The sequence below is a fragment of the Kogia breviceps genome, chromosome 19, assembly GCF_026419965.1.
Source record: "Kogia breviceps isolate mKogBre1 chromosome 19, mKogBre1 haplotype 1, whole genome shotgun sequence".
Lineage (NCBI taxonomy): Eukaryota > Metazoa > Chordata > Mammalia > Artiodactyla > Physeteridae > Kogia > Kogia breviceps.
The window spans coordinates 2,625,052-2,643,753 of record NC_081328.1 but is presented as its reverse complement, the minus strand read 5'-3'; the positions used below and the strand labels follow the sequence as shown (position 1 = coordinate 2,643,753).

Genomic DNA, 18,702 nt, shown 5'->3' with positions numbered 1-18,702 from the left:
CCTGGGCGCGCAGCCAGTGTGCACACACCGTAGCTGCTCCTGGCCCTGTGGGGCGGTGCCGTCTGCTCTCCCAGCACGAGCCTCTCCAGCCCCCTGCGCTCCTATCCCCCTCCTCAGTCCCCTTCCTCCGTCCCCTCTCCCTCGGGACTCCTCCAGATGTGACCCGTCTCACCAGCGGCGAAACCTCCCTCCGTCCCAGCGTGGGAACAGGCTCGGCTCTTGCCCCTTGAAAAACGTTCAACCCGTGCATGCGCGTCTTATGAACACACATTACCCTAAGGGTGAAAACTGGAAAGGCGGTAGTGAGGACATAGGTTTTTGAGCTGCTTTCAGAGATAAGCGTAGCATTTTAATGGAGGAAGGGGAGGCTTCTAGGGAGAGCCAAGCCTAGGAGTCAGACACACACGAGGTCCACCATCCCGCGCGAAGGATATACTGCAGGTGCCAAGGAGAGCAGGAGGCGTCTGCAAAACCGCGGAGGGCTGGGGATGCCAGCTAGGGCCCCCGTGGGCGCCAGGAGCCTCTCAAGCCTTCAGAGACGGGGGTAGCTTGTTGCCCTTGTGTCTCAGGAAAGGTCCCTCTGGCTTGGAAGGGTGGGAACTGCGCAGGAAGCCAGCGGGGAGAGGAGGCAATAATCCACAGCCTGAGCTAAGTAAGCCCAGGAGCCCTAAGGCTTTGAGAGACGTCCTGGGGTGGCTTTAAGGGGTGTCTGGAGGCTGTGCTTGCTGGTCTCCACCACCTGCACCCCGAAGAGGGCAGCTGTGGGGCGGTAGGTGAGGGTCCCTGTGCCCAGGAGAGGGCGGGAGCAGGCCGGCCCCAGACACAGACTTGAGCTCACAGAGACATGCAGACGCCGACCAGCTCAGGGGCCCAGTACCTTTTTTTTTTTTTTTTTTAAATTCTTTTTTATTTTTGGCTGCGTTGGTCTTTGTTGCAGTGCGCGGGCTTTTCTCTAGTCGCAATGAGCGGGGGCTACTCTTCGTTGCGGTGTGTGGACTTATTGCGGTGGCTTCTCTTGTTGCGGAGCACGGGCTCTAGACACGCGGGTTTCAGTAGTTGAAGCACGTGGGCTCTAGAGACCGTTGTGGCGCACGGTCTTAGTTGCTCCGCGGCATGTGGGGTCTTCCCGGGCCAGGGCTCGAACCCATGTCCCCTGCATTGGCAGGCGGATGGATTCTTAACCAGTGCGCGGCCAGGGAAGTCCTGGGGCCCAGTACCTTTACTCAACTAATGTTTCCAGGAGAGCTCGCCACAAGAAATTATTTATTTTTGCCACCAAAGTCCCTTGAGGTCCCAGAGCCAGTAGGTGGGGCTGGAAACATTCCGTGCTCTGTCCTCCCGGCCCCCTGCTGTATCAGTGGGACTCAAGGAGCTGGAGGGGCACATGGTCTTCCTCCACGGCACTGTCCTGGCTGGATTGGGAGGCCAGGGCTGGCTTCTTCAGGGCGCCTGTGAATGGGATGAAGGGAGTGTCCCCAAGGACGCAGGCACCAGGGAAACAGGAGGAAGCCACAGCCATGAAAGCACATCATGCCAGGGGACAGCAGCCTCGGGGGCCCCCAGCAGTCCCTCTCCTGCCTCCCTGCTTCCGCAAGCATCTCTTGAACCCCTGCCAGGTGCCAGTCAGGGACCTCCTCCCAGGAGCTGAAAGTCCCTGCAGGTGACAGGCCTTTGTGTTAGAAACCAGAACAGCCGAGATGATGTGCTGAGGAGCCAGAGGCGGGAGTAGCAGGTGCTCAGAGGAGAGAGGACACACACACACACACACACACACAGCTGCCACCGGTGGGGAAGGTGGAGAAGGGACACCCAGAGGATGGAAGGGCACTTACAGAGACAAGAGCCCAGGAAAGGAAGGGACGATGAGCACATGGAGGGAGGTGCGGGGAGGGGGCTGGACAAGGGTTCTGGGCCTTAACCCCGGGGGAGAGGTGCGGTCTGCCAGGGAGAGGGAGGCGGTGTGTGATGCGGCTGTGTGTACTTTTTGTCTACATACAAGGGATTGAAGTAGGACGAGCCCAGACCTAAAGCCTTGTCTGGGCTCTGGGTGCCAGCTGAGCAGCCCCCCCCGTGGTGCAGACGTGGGAGAGGTGAGGCGCAGGGCAGAGGGGCCGGCGGCAGGTCCCGAGGACACTCAGCACCCGGGGAGGGGGAGGGGGAGGGGGGGACCCGCAAGGTCTCTGGCCTGGTCCAGGCACGGAGGTGGAGTGGCTTGGGGCAAGATGAGGGACAAGGGGACTTTCCGAGTCTTGCAGGGATGGGACGGCAGGACTCGGAGGAAGGGGCGCAGGAAAGCTGTCGCTTAGTGAGGGCCGCGGTCATGGACCCAGGAGCTCGGGCGGCCGGAGGAGACTCACGTACAGGGTCTCGGGTGGCCACGGCAAGTGGAGAGGTGGGAAAGAGCACGAGAAAGGAGAGGAGGGGGGACGAAGACTTGAGGTGGGCGCCTGCTGAGCGTGGAGGGGGCGAAGGAGTCGGGGTGGGGGGGGCCAGCGCCACCCTAGAATGGAGGGGACGCGGGCCTGACGGGGGCAAAGGCGGAGGAAGTGGCTTCTCGGCGGTGTGGTGGCAGTGAGGCTGGCCTGTGCGGGGGGGGTGGGGGTGGGGGGCTGGCTCCCTAACTTGTCCCCCTGCTGGCTGCTCCTCCAGGCTGCCCGGAGGAGGGAGGGGAGGGTGCCCAAGACCCGGTTTCCCAGGTGACAGGGCGGGGGGGGGGGAGGAAGCGCCGCTTTAAGGGGCACACGCACGCGCACACGCACGCGCACGCACACACGCACGCACATGCGCACACACACCCTCCACAGCTACTCACCAGGGCCGCCTGGCCCCGAGGGCTCCTCACGCAGCGTGGGCAGCGTCTGCTCCCACGCAGCCCAGTTCACCTCCTCCACCCTGCGGGTCACAGGGCAGCTGTGAGGCTCCAGGACGCCGAGGTGGCGGAGCGCTCTGCCCCCGGAGAGGGGCCCCCGAGGGGCGCACACCAGGGCTGGGAGGAGGACGGGGCTTCTCTGCACAGGACACTGGGCCACCCAGCAGCCCCCGCGAGCCCCGTCCTCTCGGCTCTCAGACCGCCGCCCTGGCCAGGCGCCCATCACGGGGAACAGGCGTCTGTCCCCTCTAGCTGTTCACGGCGACCTGGGTTGCCCCCAGCATCCAGGGACGAGTTTAGATCAGCTGGATCTGTGTGTTCCCAGGTTCTGGGGCCCTTTCACACCTACTCCACGTGACTAAGACCCGCCGCCCTTGCTTGGCTGCTGCCTCAGGAAAGTGCGTTGCTGGCCATGCACTTGTCACCAGGTTCCCGCCCCGATGGGAGCGTTTGCTCTCCGTGGAAGGGTTGTAGCCTCCGTGGTCAGGATGGAGGCCTTGGGAGGGCAGAGCAGACCAGCCAGGGCAAGCTTAGCATGCTCTAACCCGAGGATGCCTCTGGCTTCTTGGCCTCCTAACTGTGCCCCATTTCAGGCCAGAAGGAGTCGGTCAGGGACCACTGGGGAGGGACCTCTGGTTTCAGTCAGTGGGACAGGAAGGTGACCAGACACGAAGAACAGCCAGTGGAGGCCGGGCCTGAGATCCAGCATGGCTGACCTCGCCTGTCCAGGGCAGAGGCCCCTGGTGCTCCGAGACCCCGCCTTTCCCACCAGACCTGACTCGTAGCCGCTGTCGCCTGGTTTTGAGCAAGGTCCCCAGGCCGCCCCCCAGCCTCTCCACTCACCTGAAGCACCAGCGCTCGTCGGGGCGACCGTCTGGCGTGGTGCCAACTGTCAGTCTCACGCCTGCCCGCTGCTTCTTCCTCCTGCACCACCAGTAGCCGTTCTCCATCTCCAGGACAGAGATGGCTTTCTGGGGACAAAGGATACATCAGACAGAGTGGCCAGCACTTTACAGTAGAACTCAGCATCTGCTAAGTGCACGGATTTGCATCCAGCCCCGAGGTTTGACCACCTACGTGGTGTCAGGCCCTGCATCCCCAAGTCTCTTTCCCCACTTAACAGACTGAGGCCAGTAGGCCTCGGGTGGTTGCTGGGAAGTCAGCATGTGACGAGCGCCCTACAGTTCCTTGCAATTGCATCGTTACAGGCTCTAGAATTCCACCAGGTACGGAACGTGGCACGTACCTGCTGCTATCACACAAGCGAGCTGGGGGCGGGGGGCGGGGCGCAGAACTTTGCAGGTGAGGCTCAGAGAAGATAGGGGGCTTGCCCAAGGTCAACGGTGAATTGGTCACACAGTCCAGCCCCCCGGGTGAGGTTCTCCCTGCACCAACTGCCTGTGCCCACCCCCGACCCTCCCCGGTCAAGAAGCAGCTCTTGCTTCCACGGCAGGCAGGTGTCACGTCAGCCCCCCGCCACCCGAGCCCCTGCTTCCCCAGCTCCTGCAGGCTGGGCCAGCTCCGGGATCGCACATCCCGCCTGCCTCGTCCACCAAGCCAGCCCCACAGAACAAGCGAGGAACGCAGAAGGGGGCTGTCTGAGGGTGGGGTCTCTGTCTTGTTCTCCGCCGGGTCTTTAGAGCCTGGAAGTGTGCCTAGCCCTGCACTAGCCTCTCAGGAAGCACTTAATACCAACGATGATGCTGACTGACACACCTGAGCACCTACTGTGCGCCAGGCACCGCCCTCGGGCCTCACGTCAGCCTCACGTCAGCCCTGCGCAGGACGGAGTGGACAAGGGAGGCCCCGTGAGGGCTCGGCGGGCTCTGTGCACCCCGGCCAGGCCCAGAGCGCCGCAGGGGACGGGGCACCTCGCCGGGCACCTGCAGCTTCCAGATGCTCCAGCTGTCGCCGGCCACGCTGTTGACGGTCTCGTTCATGAGCGCGACGAGCATGTTGAGCAGCAGGACGTAGGTGAGCAGCACGTAGGCCAGTAGCAGCAGCAGCACTGCCCCGCGGAACCGCAGCTGGGCCTGGAAGGCCAGCTCGCCCATGCCCATGGTGAACTTGAACAGCTCCAAGGAGGCGTGCAGCACGCCCTCGTACGGGGCCGCGTGGCCCTCCTTGTCCCCCTCTCCCGCCGTCTCCGTGCCGTTGCATCCCGCAGGGGCCCCGGGGCCCTGGGCCTCCCGGCTCAGGCTCACCAGTGCTGAGGACATAGGCAGGGGGTCCTCAGCCTGGGGAGACCAGCGGGCAGCCTCCAGTGGGGGCAGGGAGTGGGTGGGGGACGGGGGGCCCTTACCTACAGCGAAGCCGAAAAGGAAGACTAGGTAGACCAGGAGGAAGCGGAGCAGGTCCCGCAGGATGACCTAGAAGGCACGGGCCGGTGGGTGGCTCAGCCTGGGGCAGGCACCTGCCTGCTGGGCCCACAAGGAGCCCCCCGGGGTGTGGTGTCCGGCCCTGCCCGGCCTGGCTGCGCGGGGCCACCCCTGCCTCTCACCTTCTGGATCATGACACTGTAGATGCCCGTGTGCTGCAGGCCACGCATGTAGTACAGCAGGTTCAGCCAGCCCAGCGCCAGCGAGCACGCGAGCAGGGGCAGGTACCACTCGATGGCCAGGAAGCACAGCACCTGGGACAGCACGCTGAGCAGCGCCTGGACCAGGCTGCGTGGAGGCAGGGCGGGGTCAGCTCGCGGGCCTGCTGTCGCCAGCGCTGACCCCTGCTGCCTCTCCCTGCACGGTCTCAGAGATGAGAAGGTCCGCCTCCGTCTGGGACTGGATCCAAGCATCCTGACCTCCACCTCGGGCAAGGCATTCAACCCCCGTGGGCCTCAGTTCCCTCCCCCGTACAACGGGGGTAACAGTAATAACGCCCGGCTCGGAGAGTGTCGGCGGGGATTCAGGGAGACACGCGTGTAAAGACTTCGGGCTCCGCTGGTGCAGAGCGAGGGCTCGGTCGCCGTGACCAGCACGCTCAGGACCCAGACCGGACGGCAGCCCGACTCCGGAGTCTGGCCTGTGAGCTGCTCCCAGCCTCCCGGAGCTCCCGGGCCCGGGGTCCTCACGCCCAAAGCCCGCCTGGTGCCCTCTCCCAGGCAGGAGACAGGGGAGGAGGAGTGAGGCCACACGTACAAGAGGATTTCAAAGTAGCTGTCCATGAACGAGATCCAGATGAAGAGACGGCGCCTCCAGAAGTACCACAGCTGCGGGGGGAGGAGGAGGACAGGCCGTGACACCCGCTCTCCAGGCCACAAGCAGCCCCGCTGCCCTCAGGGCCACCGGCCAGCCTGCTTGTAAAAGTCTCGCCAGGACCACCTCGGGGGCTCGGGCGGCAGCTTTGAATTTTGGGGGTGCTCATGAGCCCTGCTGAGAGCTGAGAAAGTTTGGACCCTGTTTCCAAAGAGAGCAGACACCCAGCCCATGCCAGGGGCCCCCTGCCTCCCTGTGGATCCAGGTGGAGGGAGGACTCACACTCCATACGGTGCAAGAGGCAAGAGGCTCCTTTCCCTTCCCCCCCCCCCCCCCCGGGCCTCACAGGGACCGCCGGCTGCTCCAGCCGACCTGGCCTTGGTGCCTAAGTCCTGCCCGCCCTCAAAGACCCACTCAAAGAGTCTCGGTGCCACGGCCCAGCCTGTCCCCTGCAGCTGGCAGCATCTTGCCCTGAAGAGGCCGTGCTGCAGGCACTGGGCCGACTTCCCCCTGCCGCCAGCCTCTGTGCTCCCCACGTGAGGAATGAGCCGGGGACCTGGCGTCGGGGGCTTCCAGCTCCATTCCCGGGGCAGCAGAGCCGGCACTGCCAAGGAATCACAGGAGACATCTGCTGCCCCGTGGGCACCCCAGAAAGCACAGCAGGGAGGGTAGCCAGCCCCAAAGGCAAGGCCAGAACCCTCGGCCCTCAGCTGCCCTGAGGCTGGCCAGGATGGGGCCAGGGGTGGGATTCAGCTTCCCGTAAGGGAGGGGCTGTCGTGAACTCACTCTCAGGCTGCTTGTAGCGGAACTCCAGGTTTGGGGCGGGGGGTGGGGGGAGCCCTCACCTGGCCCATGAGGATGTTGGCCCCCACGACCAGGATCAGGATGTGGCCCAGCAGCAGCATGGAGCTCCCAGCAGTCGCTTCCAGCGGGAGGAAGGCCTGCACGAAGACACACTCGGGTCGGGCCTGGGGTCCACCCCCCAGCAGCTCCCCGCTGAGAGCGAGGCTGGGGGCCCACTCCTCGTGAGAGCTCTGGGGAGGCCCCCCCCAAGCAGCAGAGCGAACATGGGCTCTGGAGCCAGACTCCCTGGGTTCAGGTCCCAAGTCCACCACTCACAGCCTGTGTGACCCTGGGTAAGTCCCTTAAACTCTCTGTGCCTTCCTTCCCTCAACTGCAAACTGGCGATGATGAGAGTTCATCATCTCAGAGGGTTGCTGTGGGAGCAATTAAATACATTCACACACGTCGTCTGTCACTTGAACACTTTCTCACGTGTGCTGCACACTCAGCAAGTACTATTATTGCTGTTGTTACTTCCACATCATGACCAGCTGTGTAAGCGCCCTGGGCGGACCAGCAAGCGGCCAGGCCTCCGGCCAGCGTTTGCGCCATCTTCTGCCGGGATGGCTTCCGGGAGGCCTCCCCAGGAGGTGCCCCTCCCTGCCTTGCCTTGTCCAGGGCAGGCTGGTGGTAGGTGACAGCGGTGAAGATGGACACGTAGGCCACGTAACACAGGAAGTTGAAGAGGAACCTGGGGAAGAGCAGATTCCACTTCGCCTGCAGTAGTTTGTTCAGCGGCTCCAAGACCACCATTCGGTGCCGGTGCTGGGATGGGAAGGCGAGAGCCAGAGGCGCGTTCAGCGAGTCCATGTGGAGGTGCCAGGGGAGAGCGGAGAGGGTGCGGAGCCCCGAACGACCCCTCCCCGCCGGCCGCCGCCCCACCCTCTTGGCTGCGGAGTGACCAGTCCAGAGCAGGCGGTCAACAGAGAGGCCCCCAGTGGTAGCCACCGGGACCCCGGTGTGACCCCCGTGTCGGGTGGCAGCGGCCCGTGTGGAGCGAGCGTGTGCCCAGCGGCCGGGTTCGCACGTGCAGCCATACCCCGACTGCTCGGTTAAAGGGCAGGGGCGGTCCTGCAGGCAACCCCGAACTGTGGACCTTGCAGGAGGAGCTCTGCCAGGCCCCCTACGCACACCCCCGCCCTCGGGGTGAAGCAGGCTCACCGGGCTTTGGCAATGAAAGGCGATGATCTCCAGCACCGAGTTCTTCTCGCAGCTGTCCACAGAGGCCAGGTCATACAGCGACACCCGCACAGGCCCGTAGGACCACTCCGTGAACTTGCGGGAAAGGGACAGGCACGGCCCCAGGAACTCCCGCTGCAGGATGTGTCTGAAAATCTACAGGGCAGGCACGTGAGCTTGGTGTGCACAGAGCTGCCCACCGCCCAGACACGCGAACACGCCCTGCGCCCACGGGCCCTTGCGCATATGAACTCTTACACAGGTCCATGCACGCTGGGCCACCATGTAGACACTCCCACCCACCCGTCTATGCCAGCCTGCCTCTTCCTCCCGCACTCCTGCCCCGATGCCTCTTTCCTGGACACTCATATGGCCGAGGGACCCCCAAACCAAGGGTCCTTAAGGCCCCATGAGATCAGGGGCTGCCAGCTACACACGTGTGTGCACGGCTGTGGCCAGAGTCTAGAGCTTTCAACAGACTAGAAGCCACCCCTAACCCGGACAGGTCCAGAAGCGACTTGGTTTTACAAATGAGGAATGGTAGGGAGGCTTCCGAGATTGGGGAGAAGCTTCCCTAGGCCACACAGTCGCGCCTCTAGATGGCAAAGAGAGGTACCCACACCCCAGGGACCTTGGAGGGCGGGACAAAAACATAAATCTTCCGCTTATGTTTATTTTTATCTTAACCTTTAAAAATACCTGTGTTCTGAGCACTGGGCCCTGTGTCAGCTGTGTGGGTTGTAAGTTCCCCTAATAATAAGGATCAGACAACAGGAAAGTAGTTTGGGAAAAAAGTAAAGCTGGATCATGCTTTTTTTTTTTTTTTTTTTTTTTTTGCCGAGCAGCTCTTAGTTCCCCAACCAGGGATTGAACCGGGGCCCTCGGCAATGAAAGTAAAGAGTCCTAACCATTGGACCACTAGGGAAGTCCCTCGTGCTTACTCTTTATAAGAGTAACCTATAAGTTTCAGATAAGTCAAAGTTTTAGGCATTAAAAATCAAACTGCAAAAGAAAAGTCTGGAAGCAAATATGGATATGGAATATACACACTCATGCACACACACACACAAAGTTTTAAAACCTTGTAGAAGGAATTAAGCAATAGCAAAACCAAGGAAAAGATAATAACACTTGGATACATAAAAACGTAAAAATTTTGTCACAAAAAATTCTGTAATGTTGAACTGGGAGAAAAATTTGCAACTGTTATAATAAACAAAACGATGATACGTTCGTCATCAAGAACACTTAGCCATCAATACGAAGAAAACCTGAGAGCAAAGAACATGAGAAGACTGTCTCCTAATGAAGAAATCCAAGTGACTTAAAAAAAACAATCCCTGGGAGTTCCCTGGTGGTCCAGTGTTTACGGCTTGGCGCTTTCACTGCCGTGGCCTGGGTTGAATCCCTGATCAGGGAGCTAAGATCCTGTAAGCCGTGCAGTCAAAAGAAAATAAATAAATAAAATAAAATCCCTGTTTTAAAATGTAATATATTCATTCTGTAGCTCATGTATAATTTAGCAATAAACACACACATAGGAGAGATGCGTGCTGGAACGGTTCTGAGCTGGACACCACCCCAGGCTCTCCCTGCAGAAATCCCAGGTTGAATCCTGCTGCTTCCTGGAAAGGGGGGCTGGCCACTCACCTCAATTTTGCCCTCCTTGGCGGCCAGCTTCAGGGGCGTGAGGCCCTGCAGGTTGGGGATGTCCTCGAGCCGCACCGTGGGGCAGAGGCGGGCCCCCGCCTGGAGCAGCCCATCGTACATGCGGGTCACCAGCTCCGTGTTCTCGGCCGAGTTGTCTGCAATCATCACCAAGGCGTGCAGGGCCGTGTTGCCCAGCGAGTCGGCGGCCTGCAGGCTGGCGGGCTGGTGCGGGTTCTCCAGCAGATAGGTCACCACGTCCCACTGCTTGGTGCACGCGGCCAGAGAGAGGGGCATCTCGCCTGGGGGACGAGGGGACAGCTTGGGCCTCGGGCCTCCCGGAGTCCACCCGCCTGCTTCTCACGCTCCCTGGAGCTCCTCGAGGCGGGTCAGGCGCCCACAGGAGGGGATGCGCGCTGCCTTGGGGTCCCGGGCCCACCCAGGCCAGTGCAGTGAGCGGAGAAGGCCCCGGGCCCCGCAGCCTCCTAGGGGCCCCAGTCAAGGTGGCTCTGGCCAGCTCTGGCCCAAGGGAGAGGGGCCCAAAGCTCTTCACCATCTAAGGGAGCAGAACAGGAGCCCGCCAACCAGGGCTCCCACCCCCCACCTCTTTCTCTTTGCTTCGCCGGGGCCCAGACACCCCTTTCTCCAGGCCCCGTCTGGTCGAGTCTCCTCACACACCAGTTCTACGCCCCCGTTCCCCTGCCCTGGTCTGAGCTCATGTGTGGTGAGCTTCCTTGGCCAGACAAGGATAAAACACCTCTTAAGACAGACTGCTTTTGCAGGCGGCCGAGCTATTAGAAGCTGGAGCCTCAGGGTCAGACAGATCTGGGTTTAAGGGTCACATTAACCCTGTGGCCTTGGGCAAGGCCTTACCCCCTCTGCAGCTCAATTTATCCAAGAAGGCTCCTCACCGAAGTAGAAGCCGACCTCTCGGCTCTTCTTCTGGAAGAACTGGCCACAGGCCCGGGCATGCACGTCGGCCCCATTCTCCACCAGGAGCTTCACACACGGCAGGCTCCTCTTCTCGATGGCGATGTGCAGGGCGCTGTGGCCTCGGTAGTACTCATCCGTGCACTGGGCGTTGACCAGAGGCCGAGGATTGCCCGAGTCCCGGTCAATCTGCAGCAGCGGCTCAATGCAGGCGTTGGTCCCGTCCCGAAGGTTCAGCACGGCCTTCATCAGGCATGTCTTCCCCGTGGAGCCCTCTGTGGGAGAAGGGGGGGGGCACCGCGGTGCTCAGGCCACCCACCCGCCTGTACAGTGAGCCCATGCCCCAAAGTACCCCGGCCGGCCGGAGGGAGCCCAGCCATGCCGCAGGGAGTCAAGACTCCAGCCAACAGGTGTTAGAATACCAACAGGTATGACTACAGTTTCCGCCCTAGAAATTGAGTTTCTAAGACAGAGTTCGTCATGTGTGCGACACTGTCTACACGAGAACGTTTGGAGCAGTATTTCTTTTTTTTTTTTTAATTTATTTATTTATGGCTGCGTTGGGTCTTCATTGCTGCGCGGGCTTTCTCTACTTGTGGCGAGCGGGGACTACTCTTCATTGTGGTGCGCGGGCTTCTCGTCGCAGTGGCTTCTGTTGTTGTGGAGCACGGGCTCTAGGAGCACGGGCTTCAGTAGTTGTGGCACGTGGGCTCAGTAGTTGTGGCTCACGGGCTCTAGAGCGCAGGCTCGGTAGTTGTGGCGCACGGGCTTAGCTGCTCCGCGGCACGTGGGATCTTCCCGGACCAGGGCTCGAACCCGTGTCCCTGCATTGGCAGGTGGATTCTTAACCACTGCGCCACCAGGGAAGCCCTGGAGCAGTATTTCTTAAGTGGCTCTACCACTTAATGACTCTGTCTCCTCTGGGCAAGTCACTTGGCCTCCTGTTTATTTATTTATATCTTTGGCTGCACTGAGGCTTCCCTGCTGCGCACGGGCTTTCTCTAGTTGTGGCGAGCGGGGGCTACTCCTCGTCGTGGTGTGTGGGCTTCTCATTGCGGTGGCTTCTCTTGTTGCGGAGCGCGGGCTCTAGGCACGCGGGCTTCAGTAGTTGTGGTGTGCGGGCTCAGTAGTTGTGGCTCATGGGCTCTAGAGCACAGGCACAGTAGTTGTGGCCCACTGGACCAGGGATTGAACCCGTGTCCCCTGCATTGGCAGGCGGATTCTTAACCACTGCACCACCAGGAAAGCCCCTTGACCTCTCTTAACCTCAGTTTTCCTCACTGTAAAATGGGACCATTCCAGGGTTATTGTAAGGATCACATGGAATTATATACAAAATTCTTAGCCCACAGAGAGCCTGGCACACTGTGTGTTGAGGCCGAAAACTACACACAACCTAAGTGGCCTCCAATAAGGGGTTAGTTAAGTAAACTGTGGTAAATGTACAGGATGGGAACCTCTGCAGGTTGTTACAGTGACTGAGTTAGAGGGCTGTGTACTGTGAGATGGACCAAGTTGGGGGAAGGCCCGTAACAAGCACAGCATTATGTGTTCTCATCAACGGCATGACCCCATTTATGGAAATATATGCCTAATGTATTTAAACAGTTTGAAAACACGTACCCCAAATCATTTTCGGGAGTCCAGGATGACGGACTGTTTTTACCCTCAGCTTTATACACTTCATTCCTGTTTGAACCTTCTAGAAGGCACACATGTTCTTTTCCTAATCAGATATCCCCAAACAATACAGATATCTAGATTTGGGGCGAAGAATGCTCCGAGACGGATAAGGTGGAAGGTACGCGTCTTAGATCTCAGCGACGCTGTTACTGAAAAGGAGAGCGAGCCGGGCAGGGCTGCATTGAGGGAGGCCGTGAATATCCATCCGCGGCCGCCGAAACGGCTGGGGGCGGCAGAGGCGGGCTGGGGGCCGGTGCGTGAGCGTCAGCGCGGGCGGGCCGTCCTGCGCGCTGCTCTGCCGGCAGGGCCCCTGCAGTCGCTCTGGCAGGACGGCCGCTGCGACGCCGCCCCTCCTCGCCCCTCAGCTGCCGGCTGGGGTCAACTGCCGCTCTCGGCGCAGCGCACGGCGGCTCGGGCCCCGCAGCAGGCCTACCTGTGTACTCCGAGTCCGTGAGGTACTTGCTGGTCCGGCGCAGGTACTCGGGTAGCCCCACCAGGTCCTCGGCGACGCCCCGGGCCGCCGCGCTGAAGAGCCGGTCGCGGCCGAAGCGGTTTGGGTCTGGCTGCCTGTGGGGATGTGGGTTGTGACTGACGCTGCAGGAGAGCCCCGGGCCCCCAGGAAGTCCCGCTTCCCGGGGAGCCTTTTCTGGGGCCCAGGAGCCCCTTTTGAGAGCCTCTACGCACCCAGGCAGACCAAGGGGACGGCTAGTGCTCAGACCCCCGGGGGAGGGGCCCATCTGGGGCACCGGACCTCGCGTCCTGACCGCAGGCGTCTCCTGCCATTCGCTACATTCGCCACGTTGCCCGCTGCTCGCAACAGGCTCACGTGTCCGCCTCGGCACAGGAGCCCGCACGGCTCTTGAGCTGGGCTCTGGGGCGGGGCTCCCGGAGGTGCCCACAGACCGCCGGGGGCCGTACGTGCCGCTGGCCTCCACCAAGAAAGTCAGGAAAAGCCCCACGTCCTCTCCGGAACCATCTATGGACGAACAACGGGGTACCTGCCCCTCTGGCCCTCACTTCTGCCCTGCGGGAGAAATCTCTGTTTTCTCCATCCGACACACAGGGAGGTGGAGTAACTTTCCCAGAGTCACATGGTGCAGAGCTCACGGGGTGTGGGGTGCTGGCTGTTCAACTAACTCTAGACCCCGGCTCCCAACCCCAGAGAGACTCCAGGCTGGACAGACGGAGGTTTCTCAGAGACGTGGGGTCCCGAGCGGACACCAGACACTCACAGAATTTCCCTGAGAAGCCGCACCTCCGGGAAAGGCCCCAGGAGGGGCTGGTAGCCCCTCTGAAGCCCGCGGTGGGCATCCCCGCCTGGGCTCGCCCCTGGGACTCCTGGTACCACGGCCAGCAGATATGAAGGGACCAGAAAGGGGGGACTATTTGATGCTTCGGGGACCCTCAGGTCTGCCATGGAATGGATCAACCAAGAGAGGGCTGGGGGCTCTGATAAGTGGGGGATCATTGGGATCGGTCGTGATTTAAGCCACGATCGCGTGATCGTCAGGGCAGGAAGCTGCCTGGCCAGACGCAGCATCATCCGTCCAGCAGGCCATGCGGCCACGACGTGACCAGGAGGTCACTGCGGCTGACTGGGGAGTCCCGTGGGCAGTCCGGCCGGGGAAAGTGGCTATTTGGACAGAGCACTTCCTGTCACAGGGAGGCATCACGGTCCTGGCATAGGAGGCCCAACGGGAGCACAGATTGAGGCACCAAAGGGCATCGAGGGGCCGGTTCTGCCTCGGGCAGGTGACCCCACTCCCAGAAGCCTTGCAAGCATCCTCTCCTGCCCTGGTCTGAACCTGACCTCTGTCCTGCAGCACAAACAGGACAGGCGGCTCTGGGCTGGGAGGCCGAGGCTGGGGGCCGAGTCCCGGGCATGAGCAGGGAGGGAGGGGCTTCCCGGGCAGAGTGCTGCCTGGCCCATGCAGGTCCTCCAGCCTCGTATGTCAGGCCTCCCACTGCGGGGATCCAGGTGCACCCTTCCCCCGCACCCACAGGACTGGAGGTGGCGCTCCTGCGAGAGTGGCTCCCACAGTCTGAATCAGAAGACATCACGGGAAAGTCACAGTGAAGGTGGCTCCAAGCAGAGTCCCCAGAGTCCACGACCCCGGGGCAACAGGTCCAGCTTTGGAGCAGAGCCCGGGAACACCCGGGACATTTCCAGATGTCCTTGATTCTCTTGGACTGGAGCATGGATCTTGCTAGCACCCCCCGCAGGCACCGTGGCTGGGGAGGGGATGGCACCAACAAGGGACATGCCAGGAGGTGAGCGAGTATGTCCCTACAAGAAGAACACAACCCCAGGAGACAGGCCAAGAATGGGGAAGGTTCTGGAAGGAGCAACCCCAGAGAGCAGAGCAGGGTTCAGCCTGTCAGGCCCACGAGCCATCAGAGCCAGACCCAGGACCCCCAAGGCTGTGGCACAGGGGCACTGGGGCTGGGCTAGGCCACCCAGTCTGACTGCCGGCGGTGAGGCCCCCGGCTCCCCCGGCCCCGCTTGCCGCCTCACCTGGCACCTGCCCCCTTTCGGAAGTTGAGGTTCACTTTGATCTGAGGCGAGAAGTTCCGGTCCTCGCCCTGGAATGGTGACTCCATGGGGGGTGGCCCGGCACCACCGCCCAGTTTTCCTTTGTCCACCTGGGCACCATCTTCTTGGCCTCCATCTGACGTCTCGAGCCTGAAAGCGGGAGGGCTGGAGGGCGAGGCCATCCTAAGGGGAGGAGGCTGCTCCTTCTGGCTGGAACCTCTGTGGGGACAGAGATGTCAGAGGCATCTGCTTCTCCCAGTAGGAGTGGGGGTAGGAGGGCTGGCTGAAGCCCGGGCCCAGAGAGGTTTAGAAGCTGGGTACAAGTAGACCAGCCGCCAGCGCGGGAGCTCAGCCCAGCAGGGGCGGGGAGGGCAGCAAGAGGACGGAGCACCAGGATCTCTTGGAGGAACAGGGACCACAACTGTCCCTGACTTTCCCTCTGGGACTTCCTGATCTCTGAGAGGCCACAGCCCCTGGTCCAAAAACATTTGTGTTAACAGCACACCCTTCTCTACACAACATCTCGCCCAGTGGCCAATATTTACATCCAAAAAAAGTGCAGCTTTGGGGGGGCAGGTCACTCAACCTCCCACACAGGGGGTGTGGGGTGCTCTGGGGAAACCGTAGGTAAACCCCTGGCCTAGCGAACCCCTCATTTTGCCACCAGGAGGACTAGGGCTCAGAAAGGGGAAGTGACTTTACCAAGGTCCCAAGCTGCTGGCAGAGCCTAGTCTGAAACCACCGCGGCCTACCTGACGTTCCTCTTCAGTTCTCAAAACCTTTCAGGGCCCGTCTGTACTTGCAGTCTCTGAGGACTGCCACCTCTCTGTGCCTTAGGGTCTCTAGGGGCTTCACAGCAGGAGGGAGACGCCTCGCTGGTGCCCAAGCCCCCCCCCCCCCCCCCCCCCCGCACCCAGCAGCTCCCCGGCAGGCCCGAGGCCAGGCAGGGGAGCTCAGCTCACCCTCCCGAGAGAGCTGAAACCACAGCCGCCAGCGCTCGCCAGGGCGGGGCCCCAGGGCGGGGAGGGGGAAGCCCCGAGGCGCCCCCACTGGGTGGGTGAGTCCAGAGCTGGGGAGGGGAAAGACAGGGGGCTGGCGGGGAGGAGAAGTGGGCAGGGAGCAGAGCAGAGCTTGGGGACGGGAAGCGGAGGGTGGGAGGTCAGGGCCTGGACCATCTTCTGCGCAGCTTCAGCCCCGCGGAGGGGGGGGGGGCGGGGAGGGCATCTTCCCACAGCAGCAGGAGAGGCAGGGGCCTGTCGACTGCCTCATCATGCAGTTTCGACCCTGCGCCTTTCTGCCTGCCCTGGGGCGTCCTTCCCGGGTCACATGCCATCTAGCCTGGCTGATGTCCCCAGCCCCTCCCATTCTGCTCCCAGCCCACTGCTCTCAAGTCTCCGCAGCAACAGCTGTCTGCCCAGCCGCTGGACCCCCGGGCCCCCCAGCCTCCCGGCCGGGGAGGAAGGATCTGGTAGGCCAGCTGGACAAGAGAGCCGGAGCCCCTCGAAGACCCTGGCTCAGGGCTGGGGGAGCAAGGCGCCCACCCGGGCTTCCCGGCCGCCCCGCTTCACCGTCAGGATTCGGGGCCCAGGCCCCCGGGAAGCCCGCATCATCCCTGACTCACCGGCTCGGCGGAGGCTGCGCGCGGCGCGTCCGGGCGGGCGGCGGGGCTGCCGAGGAAGTGCGGCCCGGAGAGGCGCGGGCCGGCTGGGAGCCCCGCGAGCCGGCCGGGGCCGTCGGCGCTCCGCACGCTCAACCCACCCGGCCCGCCCTCCTGGCCGCAGCGGGGTCAGCTCTCTCCCGGCAGGACCCGCTGGCCGGGAGACTGACCCTCCGCACCACGGGCCACACCCTCTCTGGGGAGACACGCCCCTCCTCCCCCGCCGCCCCCACTCCACTGCCTGCCGCTGAGGCCCCCAGATGCGGGGGGGCAGTCAGAGGCAACCCTTGGGTGCGGGGCCCTGCCTCGGGGGGAGCTGGGGTGTCGCGTGGGGCGGGGAGGGGGCTCGCCCCGCTGCACGGACATCCACCCCTCCGCTTCCCCACCACTTGCCCCCCAGCGTCCATGGGGCTCAGCCTGGGAACTGGTTGACCCGTCGTAGGGCAGGGAGAGCTGATGTGGACGCCCCCCGGAGAGGAGAGACTCAGCCCAGCAGCTCCCCCTGGAAATGCACCCCGTCTACCCGACCTTCCGGGGCCTTCCCCCAGCCCCCCAGCCCCGCAGCCAGGGGCCCTGACGGCCGCTGCCTTCCTTCCCTGAGCTAAAGGCGCTTCCAGCACCAGCCAGCAGGGGCGGACAGGAGGCCGACCTGGGCTTCGAAATTAGACCTCCCTTCCAGACCAGCCCTGGTCCAGACTCGGCGCTGGGGCCTGGGGACGCAGCCACCATCCAAGTAAGTATCCAGCCCTAGGTCACCTCCCTCCCCCTCACTCCTAAAATCCAAGCCGTCAGGAACCCCACACCCGGCAGACCTACCAATTTGTCTCTATCTCTGCCTGATCCAAGCAACTATCGTCCCTGCCGGGGAGGCCATAGCTGCCTTCAGGCTGGTCTCCCTGCTTCACTCCTGTCCCCAACACCCCCATAATGGATTCTCCTTACAGCAACGAGAGCGATCTTTCAAAAATGAAAACCAGAGCACCTAACTTCCCTCCCCCCAACCGTTGGCTTCCCTCGACACTGGGAATCAAAGGCAAAGTCCATACCAAGCTGGTGCAGTCTGGCTGCCCTTCTCCACGCTCCACTTTCGCCTCTGATCGAAGGTACACACTACACTCCAGTGTAAACACCTGTGCTGTCCAACGTAAGGTCATCAGCCACAGTGGCTATTTAAATTTAAGCCAGTTACAATAAAATTAAATCAAACATTCAGTTCTACAGTCACATTAGCCACATTTCAAATGATCATAGTCATATGTGGTTAGTGGCTGCCACATTGGATAGCACAGAGATAGAACTGTTCCGTCACAGCAGAGTTCTGTTGCACAGCCCTGCTCTAGACATTCTGAACACACTCAGTCTCTCCAGATGCCATGCTCTCTCCTGTTGCCTCCAAGACTTTGCACAAGCTGTTGCAACTGCCAGGAACACACACACACACACACACACACACCACACACCACACACTGCCTTGCTCTAGCCAATTCCTACCTCTCTGTTTAAACATCACTTCTTCTGGGTAGCCTTTCCTAGACCCTGGACTGGGTTGGGGGTCCCCACTATGTGTTCCATGACACTTTGCGTTTCTCTGATCATAACTCATTGTCCAGTATTGTTAACATTTATTTAATCATCTGGCTTCATCTTTTTTAAAATAAATTTATTTATTTTGGGCTGCATTGGGTCTTCGTTGCTGCACGTGGGCTTCTCATTGTGGTGGCTTCTCTTGTTGCGGAGCATGGGCTTCTAGGTGCGCGGGCTTCAGTAGTTGTGGCTCGTGGGCTCTAGAGCACAGGCTCAGTAGTTGTGGTGCACGGGCTTAGCTGCTCCACAGCATGTGGGATCTTCCCGGACCGAGGCTCGAACCCATGTCCCCTGCATTGGCAGGCGGGTTCTTAACCACTGCGCCACCAGGGAAGTCCTGGCTTCCCCTTTAACAATAACAGATGTCTCGTGAGCAGTCACTATGTGCCAGACGCTGTGCTAAGTGCTTTATGTGCAACTCTCAGAGCAACCTTATTTCACAGAGGAGGAAACTGAGGCTGGGCAACAGTAGATACCCTGTCCAAGGCCATGTGGCTGCGAGGTGACAAAGCAAGGATTCAAATCCAGAGTCACACCTTTACCCACCAAGCTCTCCAAGAGGTGAGATCTTGCGCTTTTTTTTTTT

The 18,702-nt window shown here is 61.4% G+C and overlaps 1 protein-coding gene and 1 long non-coding RNA gene across 9 annotated transcripts in view; one reads left to right on the top strand and one right to left on the bottom strand.

Annotated features, from left to right (window-relative positions):
- Positions 1-315: 315 nt before the first annotated feature.
- TRPV2 (transient receptor potential cation channel subfamily V member 2) lies at positions 316-17,127 on the bottom strand. 7 transcript variants are annotated; one of them, XM_067021756.1, is made up of 16 exons: positions 16,655-17,127; positions 16,497-16,579; positions 14,858-15,094; positions 12,776-12,909; positions 10,641-10,934; positions 9,733-10,031; positions 8,065-8,238; positions 7,513-7,668; positions 6,906-7,001; positions 6,004-6,074; positions 5,370-5,535; positions 5,172-5,238; positions 4,753-5,078; positions 3,713-3,840; positions 2,813-2,892; positions 316-1,449 (listed from the first exon to the last, which is right to left on the bottom strand). In XM_067021756.1, exons 1-16 carry the CDS (start codon positions 16,937-16,939, stop codon positions 1,355-1,357), a joined length of 2,691 nt encoding a protein of 896 aa, XP_066877857.1. In that variant the 5' UTR covers positions 16,940-17,127; the 3' UTR covers positions 316-1,354. The 7 variants fall into 7 exon arrangements, with proteins under 7 accessions (XP_066877857.1, XP_058904411.1, XP_066877858.1 ...); XM_059048428.2 differs by lacking the exon at positions 16,655-17,127 and having other exon boundaries at positions 16,497-16,604; XM_067021757.1 differs by lacking the exon at positions 16,655-17,127 and having other exon boundaries at positions 14,858-15,092; positions 15,628-16,501.
- The window catches only part of LOC131746791 (uncharacterized), an 18,535-nt gene continuing 16,419 nt past the window's right edge, over positions 16,587-18,702 (top strand). The window contains exons 1-3 of one of the 2 annotated variants that reach the window (XR_010838278.1): positions 16,587-17,265; positions 17,477-17,635; positions 18,560-18,677. This is a non-coding gene — a long non-coding RNA (uncharacterized lncRNA). The remainder of the gene's footprint in view (positions 17,266-17,476; positions 17,636-18,559; positions 18,678-18,702) is intronic. The other variant, XR_010838277.1, reaches the window with a different exon arrangement.